This window comes from Rhopalosiphum padi, chromosome 1, assembly GCF_020882245.1.
Source record: "Rhopalosiphum padi isolate XX-2018 chromosome 1, ASM2088224v1, whole genome shotgun sequence".
In the NCBI taxonomy this organism is placed as follows: domain Eukaryota; kingdom Metazoa; phylum Arthropoda; class Insecta; order Hemiptera; family Aphididae; genus Rhopalosiphum; species Rhopalosiphum padi.
Window position 1 is genome coordinate 35,527,499 of NC_083597.1, and position 18,787 is coordinate 35,546,285.

Sequence of the window (18,787 nt, forward strand, 5' to 3'; positions counted from 1 at the left end):
TCAAGATAACTCGAAAATCGAGAATATTACTTTTATTCTAATATGCATTACAATGTGACTTACCTTAGTCTTGTGTATGTGTTGATGTTGAAATTCTGAGTCGAATTCTGGTTCGCTAAAGTACGATTGATCTTGGTCCCACGTAGGCGCGGCTATCGTGAGGCCCTGAGGTAGAGGACCACCCTCGGCTGACTCGAAAAGTCGCAGCACCGACCTATCTCGGATGTCGTTGAGGTGTGACCTGTGAAGCGAAACGGTATACGTATAATGGTTAGAGTACACACGCAAACTATGAGCAAATACTAAGCTGCCCTAATATAATTGGGAAAAATCAGGCTAAGGTGGGTAGGGTATAAATTCTGTGGGTACTTATGTCGTAACATCCTAAAACCGCGGACACGTTTCCTTCGTGGGATATTTGCAAACAAAACAACAAACAAAACGGTTTTTAGAATTTGCTCAAAGGATAAATCAACTAGCCACCGCCATCCCGCGATTATCCTTTTCCTTAAGGAAAGCTTAAAAGGATCGTGTTGCATGCTGCTTACGATATCGGTCGAAATAAAAGCAATACCACACGGTCATTCAGTCTTATAGGATTTATAAAATTTTTGCCGCACTAACCATTTCGTACAATATATAAATATATAAATATAGGTACGCGTGTAATACTCTGCAACAGGACAGCAATTACCGAGCTATACATGACCTAACCAATCCCAACATCGTATTACAATAGCCGCGTCAATTGGTGAGAGTGAGGACTACAGGGCGAGATACTGACGTTTATACGTTTAATATTTTGCTTGCTAAATATCAGTGAACGAGTTCACTCTGACCTACAGAGTTCGTTAAAAATGTACCACGTCGTTGCGTAAATGTAATATGCATTCTATACACAGCTAACATATTGTTGACTCGGGATCCGGGGCATAAAACAAAAATTGTATTAATGCGACGACGTTGCGAAATTAATTAATTAATAATTAAGCATAATCCTCCGGCGATCTAACGCCCTCCCACAGCGCGATAACATTGCACGCACGTAACACTGTATCATCCGGTAGAGGTGTTTTATGGTCTTGTTAAATAATTAAAACATAGTACATACACTCGCTATAGCACACATATTGTACATAGACATTTATCGTTTAATAAAATATTAATATGAAAATGGATTTTTTTTTCTATTTAATGATTAAAACGTGCTGCAGTAATTTTTTTAATACACTGAGTAAGAAATATAAAATATATCAATAATTAAAAATATATAATTTTTATTAATACATTACTAATTAACAGTATATAATAGATAAACATTTTTTTAATTATAAATAAAATAATTTCAAATTATTTATGTAGTCATCTACTATTGAAAAAAAAATTCATTTGAAAATCATACAAAAGGCAAAATATGAAGAAACTACATTTATATTTTTTATAATTTTTTTTTATGCTTGTTGATGCTTAACTAAATAAATCCAAGCGAATGAAAACTTTACTATAATAATATATAATGAAGTATTTTATTTTATTAACATAATGAGACTGTTTTTAAAACGTACTTTTCATTTATTTTGTGAGTAAAATGTAAATACTAAATTATTTATTAACCCATGAATAATAATAAAACACAAATTAATAAACATTTCAGCATATTATTAAACTATACTTTAAAAGGAAAAAGAATTAATATATTTTTAATTATTATTAGAATATCATTATAATACGTAGTATGATTAAGTGTCGGTATTTTAAAATCCGTTTAAAAAATACATATCTATTTCTAAAACTTAACCAAAAATAATAACATAGTCTATCCTAAAAACGTCCAAAATTGTTGTAAATAATATTTACACGTATGAAGATATATTATTAAATTATGATAAAATGTTAGTATTACTATTCGTTGTCGTACACGAACATCATACGCTACACTTGTTTTAAATTCAATGAACACGTTGTGTGCATTTTAGTTCCTTGCAAGGAGTATATTGTGTCACAGTGCTTTATATTATATAACTGGATCTAATGAAAATATTATATTACATACATTTTTAAACATTTACGTTTTATTATTTATTTATTTTTTAATAGACAAATTTACTTACAGTCATTATTCATGCCACAAGTTGTATATTATAAAAATTGCTGTTGTTAGACGATTTCTCATTTAGGAATTTGTATGCATATATATACATCTACTATCTACCTACTATTTTACTGCTACTTATTGACTTTCTGGATCTTTTTGTAATACTACATTGTTATTAAACATTCAAAATCTTTTACGGCGTCTATCTATTGCAAAATTACGTGCCGAGTATTTTTTATCTGTTACCTATATTTTAACATCCGGGAATCTCAAATCAATCACTGAGAAAACAACCACGAATTTTTTATTGAACATTGCATTACACGAGTATACTTGTACATAGAAAGTATAAATTAATATCCTCGCGAGGTTCAGTAACACGTTAAAAATGGCTAATACTCGATATAGGCTGCTATTACTTTCGATAATTTCTACAATTTAAAGACGTTTTATACTTAAGTTGGATAAATTTCTTTGTACACATTAAATTGTCTAATCTACTAATCTAACTTACACGTCGATCAAATTGGATTCTATATCATTTTTACAACTTTAATCGAAAAATTCGTAATTATATTTTATAGGTCTATTGCCTATTGGTTGTTTATCCGTCAAATTATCGTTAAGCTTAATATAACTTAATTACAGACCAAATACTACAATTACACGTGGTTGTCGCACTTAAAATAAATCGTACCTGAGATCTTCCAGCTCATAAAACATGTCTTTTGATGAATCATGAATGTAGATCTTGACGAGTGCCGAGTCCATGTATTCCATGGTGAGTTGTTTTGGAAAAGACCGGACAAATAGCGCCTTAACCGTGTCTATTGAGGTGATTTCATTCGGTAACAGGGCTCTTTTCGTTTCGCTACGGTATTGCAAGAATACGAGACCTAAACTCACAAAAAAAAAAAAAAAATCCCATAAATAAAATAATTTTACTATATTTAACTAATAAAAAGTATACAATATGAATATAGTTTATAGACATTTTGAGTTGTCAATTAATAATAATTAATTATAGATGCATGCATACGTCGTGGGATGATGGTTTTATGTATTATGTATTCAAGTATATAGGTAGAGATCTAATACATATATTTTTTTAATTATGAGGTTGTATGTACATAAATAAAAACAACATTTTTAAATCTACGTTTTAAAAATATAATATAATATAATATAATCAAAGAAAAAGAAAACGAGAAAAAAATGATTGTTTCTATATTACCGCTCACTTTGGGGATAAGTAAATAAAAAGAGGTTGGATGATAGTGATACGATGCCAGGAATGAATTATTTTCTAATTTAATGTGATGTGGGTTTTCCTGCGATAGTTATTCACTACAAAAATAACAGAATATGTATCAGATAAAGGTATTTACAAACAACAACAACAATAACAACAAAAACACAAAAAAATGCGTTAAAAAATAAAACAATATAAAATCTTTAACATAAAGTAATATAACTAAATACCAGTACATTTAAATTATTTTCTATAAACAAATCATGTAAATTTGTAATTTAAATTTTCTATTTACCTATTAAAAATATATTAAAATGTTGTAATGAATTTTATTTTTAAATGCTTGAACATATTTTTAAGTTTATTATAATGACTATAACTGTATATGACTTTAAAAAAAAATGTAAAAGGTTTCATTTATACGTATTATAACACTATTTTTTTACGGCCTGCATAGCATACTACTATAAAATTAATCATCGTTGAATAACATTTATTTAAAATTTCGATAAAACACAGTTATTTTATATTATTTATAAGAAGATAATAACTTTACTACATTAATTGGTTAATTTATTTTTTGGTTTTGATTAAACAATTTTTATTAAGTTTGAGTGCTATTATAAGTTATAACTTTTAATACTTAATATTTAAAAAAAAATCGAACTTTTTACTTAGCTTTTTTTAAGACTTTGATTTTTTCAAGTTCAGGTTTTAACTGTACTTGAGTTATTAAAGCATCAAAATTATAAAAAATATTTTTGTAAAATTGTAGTATTTATAATATTTTTATTTTGAAATTTTAAAATTTTTTTTCTTAAATCATGAAAATTAAGAATGAAATTATGATTTAACTAGTTAAATGTATCTTATTATACATATATTAAACATGCAATACTAATTTTCTCAATAAACTATTGTGTTTTTAAATTTATTTGTTTAATAATATAATTTAAAGTAATTTGAACAATACATTTTATTAAAAATTATCACCATTTGATATATTAATTATGTGGATCCAAATTTTTAAATACCAATTTAATATTTTATTAATTTAAATTTTTGAATACTTTTAAAGTATATTTAAGGACTATTATTGTCAAATACATTATCATGTAATACAAAATAATAATTAATCAAAATATTATTAAATAATAATTTTATTTATTAATTTATATTAATAAATAAATAATTTTATTTTCTGTATTAAATGGTTCAGCCCGTAAATTTTAAATTAATTAATTAAAATTAGTTCAAAGTGTTCAAACGATACAAAGATAAATTTATAGAAATAGAGTAATCCATTTAACATGCTACATTACATTATATACGTGGATATAATTTGAAATACTATTATAATTTATAACGCTAAAAGAGTAATACATCTTTGTAAATTGTATTTTAAATTATATAAAATTAATGTTATAAATAAACAAAATAGCAAAGAAAATAAATATTCTGTTAAATAGATCATCCATTTCATATACATCTTATATTTTGTGCGCACGTAACAACTTCGTTGTTTTCAGTATAAACAATAAATATATCAATAATTTTACAAGCAAATTAAATTTGTTTGAATTGATTAATATATTTTATTAAATATGAATTATAAAATTCATATTTATTTATTTATTTTGTATTAGTTTAAATGGATTTAACAATATGTACACAACAAAAAAAGAATAATATATGAAATAAGTTTTATATTTAAATTTCACGAAGAAGATAATAGTTCCTTGTAGTAGATTTTCGGATTGTTAAACTAGTTTTTTTAAGTATTCTAGTTGGAATATAATGAATAGGTTTTGTGAATATTCACATAAAATATTTTAGTTTAATTCAAAGTTTTAACTTAATTTAAATATTTGTTTCTTGTAATTTATAATCAAAAGATCAAAAATAAAATTTTATATAATATAGTTTATATTTTAACTCAGGGTGTTTTAGAATATATTAACAATAATAACCAACTAATAAACACAAACTAAAAAAAATTAATTACATCCTACTCGTATAAGTAAAAATTAATTAATGATCATGATACGAATATATTTTTTATACTTGTATAAACCAGTGTTTATGAATTTAATATTAGGTTGGATGGGATGTTATAATACTACATATATCGGTTATTATTGTACATACATATTATTTATGCATGATATTTGTATTTATATGAGCAAATACAGCAAATTAACTAATTAATAATATAATTTAATGAACAATTTAAAAATCATAATTTTAACATAAGATTAATAATTGAATGGTATCAAAAGATTCAGTAATAATACATATACATTTCAAATCAGCGAATGATCGTAAAACTGAAAACGTTTTATAAGTCTTAGGTTAAGATTATTTTAATTGGTCGAGTTACAGTTGTATAACAGTTAATATATTATTATATGTTTACAAATTAAAACTTTTACCTCTAATCTGTATGATTTATATTAAATATAAATATGATATTTGCCATTATGTCACAATAGTTATGAAAATTTAAAACTGATCTGAGTCCATGAGTGCATACTCGAATTATAATTATTTCAATGAATTAATATTTAGGAAAGTCATATAATCAGGATCAAAGAAATCTGAGAAAAGAAAAATGTAAATAATAGTTTTCTATGTATAAAGAATTATACAAGTATATATTATTAATTCGATTACATGATTTTGTTTCAAAATACCATATATTAAATCGTAGCATACTTATGTTCTTATGGTTAGCTTAAATTATATTAATGTCTTACACTTATGAGTCCAGTATTCACGTAATTTGTATGTTAAAAATAATTTAATTTTAAATTAAATGATTTGAATATATGTGTATTGTATATAGTTATATATGAATATAAAAAAAAAATAAACGAAAACGAACTTTCCTGTCGCATGCAATAACTATAAGACGACGGTATAATAATATAAAAAGGATAGAAACAAATATAAATTTAAAAAAAAAATGGTGTTTTGTGCCTGACATACAAAAGCTAACAGTAAAAATGTGTATATGTGGTTTTTTTAAATCATTTTTTTTTTATCAAACATTATGCATAATCAACTATGGCTCACCTAAACTTTGTCGTGGGTGAGTCATCATATTACGGAAAGCCATTTCGTCATTCAACATCGGGTCACCTTTCAAGACATAAATTACCATAGCTCACAGTTTTAAGATTAAAATATATTTTGTAACACTAACATATTATATACAATATGTAAGTAGATATATAATGAAGTATTAAAGGGGAGTTTTGCCGGAGATTCAATTAAACCGTTATACAATTGTCTGTGAAAAGAATATTGTGTTCTGTATTTTTGATATATTATACCGATTCTTTTAAACACAAAGAGATTTATTTTGTTTCAAGAAATTTCAATCCGACGATGAACTATTTCACTGGGAGTGTTCGATAAGAACTTGAATAAAGCGCATTAAGAAGTTTTTATTAACGGTACTCAAAGGATAGTTGACAATTAATATTGAAAGCTACTCAATTCCTTAATTAAAAACATTAAATTGTCTTTCTTCGCATTTTGTCGAATAAAAATAGTAAATCTAATACAGCCCAATCAGAAAATTACAGCAGACGGTATTATCATTAGGTATCGTATTCAATTATTTTATTGTCTTGTATAAAACGTAACGCGTCAAAAAAAAATATGATGTATAGATATTGTGCATAATTAGGTATATTAAAAAGATTTATAATACATTATTATAATAATATGTTGTTTTGATCACGTATATATGTATAGTATATATAATAGCTACAACAAAGTTACAAAATGTACAAAATGCGATATAAACAACACTATATAAAAATATAAAATGATGTGTAAAATGGGGTTTATTTAACTTTTTTTTCAAACATATGTGACATTAAACTAAATTAAACCAATCCAGTTTATAATCAATATAATATGCTTGTGATTTTTTTTATTGCGTTTTATTCATTGACAACTAAATAACTACTACTCGTGATCGTTTATTTATATCCATAATATTAATTGTTTATAATATACACGTTAGTATTTCTTTGACCCAACAGACCAGACTAAACTTATTATCTAATTCTATTCAAAATGTTTACTACAATAGACATCGTTTAAGTAACCGAATGTAATTTAAACAAGATGTATATCTGGCCTCACGGTACCCCGGAGCATGTCAAAAGAGGTATAAGCCTTTCCTTTCAACGTAAAATCACGTGTTTCTACCTCAAAATTATTAAATCTTGTCTAAAACGATATTATATACATTGTGCTCTGTAAAATACCGAAACCAACCAAATTGTTATATACGAGTTTAATGTAGTAACATTATAAAGTAATATATTACATTTTTGTTTTATTAATTAATTAATTTAACTACAAAAAAGTGTTAAAAATTTGGATAATTTTCTTTTTTGTAATATAAACACCGGAATGAGATTTTAGACTAAGTATTTTAAAAATAGTATAATAATATTTGATAAACTGGAAATCTTATCAACGTGTTTATCGAAACTTTTTTTTATCTATAAATAATAAAATGAAATGTTAGATTTAATTTTTAAATATACAACTGTTGGGCTTTTCTACATGTTTAACAATGTTGTACGGCAAGTTTGCACAAATTAATTTTTGGGTCAGATTCACTGCGTGAATATATATATATTATAAATTCCACAATATTGCATTATTAATGTACAAAGTTTGAACACAAAATAAGAAAAATGAGTTATCGGAGATATATTTTAGCACATGCCTACAAATTATTAAATTACTCACGATCGACGTTTAAAAATGATTTTAAAATTATACTTTATTAGGTAACATTTCGGCGTCATCAAGTTTTATAAGACAGTTATGATATATTATATGTGTAAGACTATGATTAAAATACTGTTTCAACTTTCGGCATTTTGAAAACACAATAAATTAATTAGATATGAGTTACAAAATACTGTATTCAATTATTATTATTAATTTAGAAGTTTAAAACGCAATAAGCTTGAGAGAGAAAACTCAGGTTTAATTTAAAATTTTACCCGTATGTTATCAATTACTAATTAATATTAAAATGATTACGTAAATTATGCATATTTAAATGTGTTCACTTACCCAATGGTCGCTCTAAAGTTTTTGACGGAGTTCTGACAACTGGCAAAGAACTCCTCTGCTTGTTACCTCTTCGGAACCCGGTAGAACTGGTTTCAACTTCAGACATTATACCCGGATCGTCGTCGAACAGTATCCCAGTAGCTGGCGGATATCCTCCCCTGGAAGCTGGAGACTGTAAATAACAGAAAAGTCATTCAAATTAACTATAATAATCTACTTTTTGTTTAATTCATAATATTGGTCATTACGCATTATTGTACATGTATAATTTCAAAACTTAATAATAAAAAAAAGCGATTTATATTATAAAATAAAAGCACTCATCTGTTAAATTTCATGTGACACTATATATTTATAAAAAAAAATAATATTTACATATTACGTAAATTGTGACGATTTTGTTGCGACACAAAAATTCCGAATGTAACCCTATATTAAAATGATCAATGGCGAAAAAAAGTCAATAAGACATTGGTCAAAATATGCAATATGTAAACAACTGCGATATACTTAAAAGTATATTGTAAATAATAAGAATATTTATATATATATGTGTAATGATAATTACATGCAAAACAATTGTATACTATAATTATAGTATATTATAATATCTTAAAAAAAAAATTAAAAATGTACCTATGTAAAAATTGAAAAATATGTGTTTGGTATTTCACTTAAAAATACAATGATTAATTGGATTCATAGACCGTGTTATAACGCATGAAATGAGCTACAAAAGTTATCGAGAATGGTGAATTCTTTATAAATTATTATGTGTTTGAAATTTAATTTATTTTACGGTTGAAAAGAAAATTGATTAAAAATCAAATAGAGCCAAGTCAAAAAAAAAAAAATACTGAAAAAATCAACACAAAGTATAGTTTAAACAGAAAAAAAATTGTTTTTTAATTAACTGGAACAAAGCCGTTAAATGTGCTATATAAACAGTTAACACTGTTGTCAAACACGTTTGCATTGAAAAAATTATATTAAAACTTTAATGGGAAAATTAACAATATTATTATACAAATATCCGTAAGTATCCAATGTTGGGCGACGACTTACTTTTTTCCGTTGCATTTTCGTTCCCATCTATAATAGCATCGTATACCACAAAGCAAACAAAATGGTGGCAATAAAACAACAACAAAACATTCATTTAGTTACGATAAAAGCAATAGCACAATATACATTTATTATAATAATGGTGTTCAGTGGCGCAACTAGAGTTTTTATTTTTATTTTTTTTTTTTGGGGGGGGGGATGCTTAAAGTACCAAGACAACACAGACCCCACAAGGACTAAGCCCACACTCACATACCCACCATAATTCACTTTGATAATACATATATGATATATTGATATATACAAATTTAACTTAATAATTTTAATTTAGTTTTAATAAAAATGTTTAGTCTTTAGTATACTACACTTCTAAAATGTTTTCATTATTTATCAAGTTAACAACATCTCTTTCGATATTCAGAACTGATAACCCCCCCCCCCTAGTTAGGTCTATGATGGTATATTTTTTTGTGCATGATTGACGCAGAAATAATAATATATTTAGCGGCACGGCGATTGAACCAATAAAAAACATGATTGTATCAAATTGTATTTGCGAACGCAGCTAAGTATATTAGTATTATGTGTATATTCTTTGGATTAAAATACGGAAAACGGAAATTAAAATTTGTTGAGTGACTCACCTCTAAATCCATAGATCTCGTCAGGGCCGGTTGATAATTGTGATGTTGATCACCGGATAGAGTGTGCCGCCGAGGATCGTCTCTTCTCGAAGATCGGCCTCGACGGAGTTCATCACCTGCAAAAATAATTAAAACATGAATGCAAACATTTTCGTAAAATGTGTACGTCAACATACAGGGTTTTTTGTGTCGATAAACTGCAAAGTTCTATACATGTTAAATCCTAAGGATTTTTCTTAATTATCAAAAGAAGATTATATCCTAATAGTCAAGGAATCTACAGGTATAGTAGAAGTAATTTATTACATTTTTTTTTTTTAATTTACTTTATACATATATATGAGAATAATAGAATTGAAAAGTGTATCTATAAGCTGCCCTTGGTTAGATACATTTAAATATGGTGTACATATTATGGCATAGTAACTTTTAAGTTTGTATTCAAACGACTGCGTAGTGGTATAGAAAGATCGTCATTTTTTGATGATTACGCATATTATTATATGTTAATAGTCAATTATTTTTTCGATAATATTGCCTATTGTCGTGTTGGACCATCCCATTGACTATAAACGTATTTATTATGTTTCTATAATGTAAATATCTTATATTATAAAACCATAAGTAATTTATTTGTTCACAATTAATTTGTATAATATTGTTAGGTATAATGTATTAAAATCTGTAATTTATAAACACTAAAATTGATTAATATGCATAATGTTTACGTCGATAATGTACCTGGAGCGATAATCAATTGTGAATTTATTAGTACTACATCAAACATTTGAGGAAGATAAAACGTTGTCTGATGCAAATCGCCGGAATAAATTATAAAATAATATTAATATATTACTCTCGATATAATATTTATGAAGTCGGCAAAATTCACGATAAATGTCTTAACTATATTTATGTGTAAGACAAAACCATGAAATATTTTATGAATATATGTGAAAAACCATAAAATATCGTATTATACATCAATGAAAATAATTTTACGATCACAGAAAACGTTAAACAATAATATTAATATGATAAAAAATTCTGACTTTAAGTTAAACATTTTATAGAAATATGCAATACATGTTAAGAACTAAGTATATTCTTTACATACCGTTATATATGTATTATACCAATCGTTTCATATTAAAAATTGTTTAATGTTGGAAATAGGCAATAGCCAATATAGGTATATGTTATTACTAATAATATTCCAAGACCTAATATATTAGGTATTTATGATTTATGATTAGTTTCCTCTGATCAGTTTATCTAATTCAATTTTTTAAATTATATTATGTATATCAATATTTTGAATTGACGTTTAATATAAAGAAGATAATATTATGATAACAATACTAAATTTTTTAATAGCCTTTTAAAATATTTAATTTTTAACAACAGTTATTTATTTATTTATTTATATATATATATATATACAATAATTAACGCCAAACGGCTTTTATAATAATAAATTATAACCAATGAAGTATTTGTACTAAATCTACCTAAATTAAAATATTCGCGACTTTCAAATTAAAATGATTTTACTTTTAAAAAAATATTTAACTATTATGTTAAATGTAAATATGCAAATAAACATTAAAAATGCGTGATCATTTATCTTTATTGAAGTTTTAAATATTTATTTTACTTAAAATAAATTAAAAAATATAAAAACTATTATTAATATAATATTACCTAGTAAGACTCTTTCGTTTTTGTAATAAAAAAAAGAACATAATAATAATACTCCAAATTATTATTTAGTTGTTTAGCTTAATTCTTACCGATACAATATGTTTTAATAAAAAAATAACTAGGTATATTATAAATATTAGCAATAATAAAGATAATATTTCTAACACGGCACTTTGTATAGGCAATTATAATACACACTGTTCCTATAATATAGTCTTATATATACTATACTAGCATAATACTATAATACATAATATAAAATTATATTGTATGACATCACCTACATATGTTTTGTATAATTTACCAAGTTATAAATAAGTGACAGAGTCTTAGTTCTGTTGACATCTAAAATACAATATTTGAACGAAAAAGCTTAACTTTAGAAGTTCCTTTAAGTAAGTATAAATTGATTAAAATAGGTAATTTCAATTATTACCTTACATTTAAATAATATAATTTTTATATTTTTATTATTTTCATCGTTTATTTTTATTTTTTATTTTACTATCTTTATCGGAATAAGTAAATAAGTAATATGCAATATATATATACTCAAAAGACAATAATTGTAACATTGTACATCAAGATACCGGTAAAACGGTGTACCGAAATTAAATAAGTATACCAGTATATCGAAAATCGGTTATTATAAATTTCGATTATTAGGTTGTTTTATTTGTACAAAAACGATTTGTTGATGACGCTAAACTAACGCTTAATTACAGAAAATTGATTACATAGGAGCCCTGTAGAGGTAAACAGAGGTAAGTATATAACTATAAATACTCTAAATGATATACCAATTACTCTTCACTTCACAACCGTTTTACTTTGACAAATCTGTTTGCATTATATACATAACCTATGGAATATATATATTCTATATGGAAACCATTCAAAGTGTAAACATTATCCATAAATGTTTTTGTACAGGTGATAATTTTTACAATAAACATACATTATTTCAAAAAGTACTAACATTTATAAGACTTAACAATCTAACCGTTAATATAATATATTTTATTAGAGTAATCAAAATATTAATACATTTTTAAGCCGTTCTATTTAATTTTTATTAAATTTAAGGAAATTGTAAAGTGAAAAAAGGGCGTTTTCTGAAAAGACGCGTTGAGCAGATTGGTTTTTGGTTACGTCTAACATTTTACTCTTGAAACTAGAGCCCGCTATATCGAGTGTCATCCAAATCATTTCCACGCAATTTAATTTTATATTACACAATGAACGCCTAGTATTAAAGAACGTTACTGAAAAGGCGTAAAACACGTTACTTAATTACTGCCTATTAGACACCAATCATAACGAATATATATATATATTAATATATTATATATAATATAATCGTAGTTTTTTCAATAAAAAAATCATGTAAACAAATTAAAACGATTCAGTGTTCGAAATTTTATATAAGTATGTATACTTATTTAAAAATTACCATGACCCAATCATTGTGTAATGTGTAATGTGTGGCACGGATTTAACGAATTAACAAAATTCGAGCACTGCGATAATCAAAATCTATACATGATATTGCTAGTAGAGGTGGTGAGTAGGTCATTATAATAGATGTGTTAAATTTGAATGCAATGACAGGTATCGTTGTATACGAAAAACGATTCTTAACGGAGATGATTTGTCAGTCTCGGATAATTAGTAGGATAAATTATATAATTATCTATATTTAAATTGTAATATATATATATTTTTTTTATACAACTAATTTATTTTTCAAAACTACCGGCGAAAGTTTCAAGTTTCTACGATTTATACTTTTTGAAAAACAACAAACATTTTAAATCGTATTATATCGTTATTTTACGTGATTTCGTAAAAATTTAAATTTCATACGCTCATAAAATGTTTTCTATATTGACGCTGGAGTGTTGTTTACAGTTATTTGAAGGAAAACGTATGGAGATGCTTGTATTAGGTTTACCTTGGGTATAAATCACAACAATTTTATGAATTTTCAACATAAAAATTATTCCTTGCAAATTTCGTGATTTAGATATATTTCGTAAACATTTGAACTTAAATACTTATAAACAAAAATTGTGATTAACAATTTTTGATTATTTTTTAACAGCGATCAATACAACTCATAATAAATCTTGTATTAAATTTTATTGCCATTTCAAAAAAAAAAAAAACTTAGAAAACATCGAAAATGTCAACTGTGTATAAATAGCTTAAAAAATTAAAAATATTTTGAAAATTTAATCGTAAATATAGATAACGCTAATATAAACATTTGGTGAAAATTTCAATGAGGTTCTACTGTATTTACAATAATTCGTTTTTGAGTTACAACAAAATAAAAAAACTCCTGAACATTTTATACTTTTGACCCCCCCCCCCACAGTAACAATTAGATTCACTTGCTTTTCCAAAACGGGGCTGAATTCAAACATAAAAACACTATTACTATTCCAAAACATGACGATAGACAAAAAAATTAAAAAAACACACATCATTGTAAAATCAATACATTCATCACTCCGTTCCGAATCTAAAACTTGAACCTAATGTAGTACTTAACATAATATATTGTATAAGTGCGATGGAAAAAATTAAAATTGTCATATTCTAAACTTTAAAACAATGCATGAATGTAATTTACTTTTTTGTTAGAAACTATTGTTACTCTCATATACCTACATTAAAAATAATATTATACACAATTCCGAAATATTTTAAAATAATTATTCCTTAAATCGAAATGTTGTTGTTTTAAATAAACATCCACAACAATAATTATAACAAATATAATTATGGTACGTATACCAGCTACATATAAACGTACGTCAAGGTATACCTATGCGTATTTCACGTAAACTATAAAATATATATTTATAATTTAAACTAATAAACAATATAAATCATTCAGACAGTATTTATTTAGGTAATTATATGCATATACTTAAATGTATTTAACATTGCTGTAACAAACTTAAACCTTCTACAAGTGTATACATTTCTGAGAATATAAATATTATACATTTATACTTGACAAACCTTAATATATTTTAGTGTAGTAGTAGTGAACTTAACTTTAAAAACTTCTAACGCTGTCATTACATTTTACCCATATCTACTCAAGAGTTTTGTCACCATGTTATATAGTGATATGTAATACCATATTAAATTATTATATGGATACAAATACTTTAAGAAGCTCAATGGAGTTTCACAATCCAAAACATAAATACAACGGAAAAGTATTATACTTAGTAGTTTTATGTGTCAATAAGTTCTTAAACCAAATACTACGAATGCTTCTGTAGTTATTATTATTATTATGGAATATCTGTGTTTAGATGTTATAACTTACATGTTATGTAGCGAGATTTAAAAAATGTCAACGATCACTATGAGATTGCAAAGGGAATATAAAAAAATAATATTTACAAGATCGATTTCGCATTAAAAACAACATAAGATATTAAATAATTTAATTTCTATCTGTTTCTAAAGTACCTAGTCTGTTTGTTTACATTACGAGTATTTGTACCTCAAACCGTATTTTACGAGAATATTTGTACAGTTAAATTGATTTATTAGTTTTTAATTAAAATTTAAATAAAATTTTCTATTTAGTAAACTCGTCGATGTATGAAAGGAGCTGTATGTATATAAAAAATGAGACAACCATATTTCATTTGGGAATCATCTACAGACTTTACTTTCAATTTCATTACGCACGGTTTTGGAAAAATTACCATTTATACCATTTACTTTGTAGAAAAGTATTGGACGGTTAATGGACATATAACACCGGTGACAGTTCTTTAGATAAATTGCATAGCTGGAATTGACTGTTAAGGAATAGCTAGATACAAAAATAAATCAAAATCAAAATTTGCTAATTATACGTGAGGAACGTCGTTTCGCCCTTCGGCTTCACAAATCCTTCAACTCACTATACAAATAAAATCGTCACGTAAAATATTGGGTTACCAATAAATTTTGTTTTCTGAAAAAAATCAATTATTAAATGTAGTGTTATTACAATATAGCCGTTATTCAGTGATTTAACTGTTAGACGCTTAGAATTTAATACACGTTTTATATATATTTATTTAGAGAAAGCTAAACCTAATTGTGCCGAAATTTATATCCAGGTTGACTATCAGTGTATCTCCAAAAAAATATACGCTTCAATAGAACTATTCAAATTTGTTCAATGTATACATGGAAAAATATGGTTTAATATTTATAATATTATATACTTTGATAAAAATGTAAAATTCTGGTATTACATTTTAGACTAAGGCAATAAAAAGTGCCTATATTTTTTTAAACATATCAATTTTATAAGAAAAAAAAGTTCAATGTCTACCTATAAATAAATTGAAAAAACTATACCTATGCATAGACAAGTCTAATTGTCTATTGTTTTTTGAATAATAACCAAAACACAAATCAACTGTTCATAACGTAAAAAATACAGTTTTTCACGATTTTTTTTTTAAATATAATTATACAATTTTGTTTGTTTTCACTAAAATTGTCTGCAACATTAATAACGAATGGCAAAATACTTTTTCATGAGTTTACCAATTATTGCTAACAAATATGAAATAAAAATAAATGTTTTTGAAACCACTATAACTTACGATTTTTTTTCATTTTGTTGATTGCAAATAATGTATATACTGAATTACTGAAAAACAATATGAAGTTTTCTTTAATTTTTGATTGATTATAATACACTATCTTGATTCTAAATATATACATTATATGTGTTACACATGTTGTAGCCGTGTAGTCATATCCATAACTCATACTGGCACAGTAGATTTTAATATAATTTGCGGTATAAAATTTAAAACATTTTTAATATTCCTATATTTTTATTTAGTTAAATCATATAACTACTATGTAAACGTGTTCTAACTAAGGATTAAATATTTTATATAATACATGGTGTTTAGAGAAAAATTGCACAAGACCCGAAGACACGGAGATGTAAGCTAATATTTGATAGTTATATTAATTTATACATTAGTCTTTCACCATAGAAAAGGGATATTGTACTGTCTATTGTGTTTATTAGGAACCATTTATATCATGGAAACTAAACAATGGGTTAAATAGATATGACGAATTATTGTAAAGCAAAATTCAAACAGTATATCTACATATAAACCAGAACAGATTTTATCAGAAATATACAGATATAAGAAAACCATCAACGGAATTTGCTTGTTCTCGGATAGTAAATTATATTGAATAGGTAACGTTTATAATATTGTATTATGTTGATGCCACTCCGCTTTATAGTTCCTAAAAATATTTTAATAGTAAAACCATCAATTTATTTTTGTGGTTATAATCTGTACACAATTATACATGTTCGTGATGGCTATTAAATAGATTAAATTATTTAATGTTACAGCTAAAATTTAGTTATTTCGAAAATTTATTGGAATAATGAAAAGAAGACAACATTAACTAAATTAATTATAAAATATAATATAAATGTTAACATGCTCGAAAAAATAAACGATACTCTTAAAGAACACTACATGAAAATAAACCAACGGAAAACCAAGATCCTTATATGTAGCAAACAACAGATTTACGCAAATATAACTTTAGATGGGATAATGCTGGAGACAGTCCAAAGTTTCTCATACCTGGGTAGCAAAATTTCAAGTGATGGGAAAAGCCGTACAGATATAGTATGTAGAATAGCACAAGCCAAACAGGCCTATTATAAAAAGAGAAATCTTTTTACCTCAAACAGAATAAGTCTGGATACCAGGAAATCACTTATAAAAAGCTTTGTGTGGAGCGTAGCTCTATATGGAGCAGAGACTTGGACTATAATGAAGGCTGAGAAAGCCAAAATAGAAGCCTTTGAAGTATGGTGTTGAAGAAGAGTGTTAAGAATTTCATGGACGGAAAAGATAAAAAATGATGAGGTTTTCCGGAGAATGAATACCCAAAAATCAATATGGAATACGCTAAGACTAAGGAGGAAAGCATGGATGGGACACGTAATAAGGAATAGTCCTTGGATAACCACAATAATAGAGGGAAAAATTGAAGGAAAACCTGGAAGAGGAAGGCCCAGAACCCCATTTCTGAAGCAATTGATGGAAGATACCGGAATAGGAACATACTAGGAGATGAAGAGGATTATAAGTGACAGAGACAAGTGAAGAAACATCAATAATCATTTAACCAATCTTCGGATTGAAAAAAAAAAAAAAAAAAATATATAAATGTAATAATATATAGTTAAGTGGTTCTCAAAATGTTTAGGACTACAACCCAAATTTTTCTCTGAAAATCTATCGCTGCCCACATGGTTTTACTTTTACAGGATCAATAAGTAGTACTAAAAAATCAAAATTTGTTTGTTACTTTTATTACTTGATACTCGTATTTTGTACTATCAAGTCTATAGATTTATAATCTATATAAATTTACAAATGTATTTTTAATAACGAGCGTATGCGAAGTGTGCGCTTGCTTTTCCTGCTGTGGCTGATAACAGCACCTTATAATGTATAAAGCTTAATATGTTTATGCAGGATAAAATAACATAAATATCTTAGAATCTATATAATTTATTAAAAAAAATTTTCGTGACCAACAGTTTGAGAAACGCTGATATATTATATCAAATAAAAATATGTTTCCTATTAGAAATCAATGTGCGGTAAGTATAGAATAAAATAAGTGAATAAAAAAAAAAAATAAGTAAATAAAATTAGTGGTTAAAAATTTCAAACTCAAACTCAAAAAAAACTTTTTGGTACATAAGTAAATTCAATTATAATTTTATCTTAATAGTAAATTATTGTAATGAAACTAATAAACAATGATTCTTGTATGATAATTATGTCAGGTATGTCAAGTATAAAATATGTCAGCATATCATATACATTA

At 25.5% G+C, this 18,787-nt stretch overlaps 1 protein-coding gene across 13 annotated transcripts in view; it reads right to left on the reverse strand.

Annotated features, from left to right (window-relative positions):
• LOC132932360 (coiled-coil domain-containing protein AGAP005037) overlaps positions 1-18,787 on the reverse strand; it is a 171,203-nt gene that overhangs the window by 104,936 nt on the left and 47,480 nt on the right. For 11 of the 13 annotated variants that reach the window (XR_009662872.1, XM_060998764.1, XM_060998788.1 and 8 more), the window contains exons 4-9: positions 10,166-10,281; positions 9,522-9,548; positions 8,457-8,628; positions 6,423-6,488; positions 2,793-2,991; positions 64-241 (exon numbers count right to left, since the gene is read on the reverse strand). Coding sequence is in view for 12 of the 13 variants with exons in the window: in XM_060998764.1 (XP_060854747.1) it covers positions 64-241; positions 2,793-2,991; positions 6,423-6,488; positions 8,457-8,628; positions 9,522-9,548; positions 10,166-10,281 (758 nt within the window). In the remaining variant the exon portion in view is untranslated. The remainder of the gene's footprint in view (positions 1-63; positions 242-2,792; positions 2,992-6,422; positions 6,489-8,456; positions 8,629-9,521; positions 9,549-10,165; positions 10,282-18,787) is intronic. The other 2 variants (XM_060998719.1, XM_060998742.1) reach the window with 2 other exon arrangements.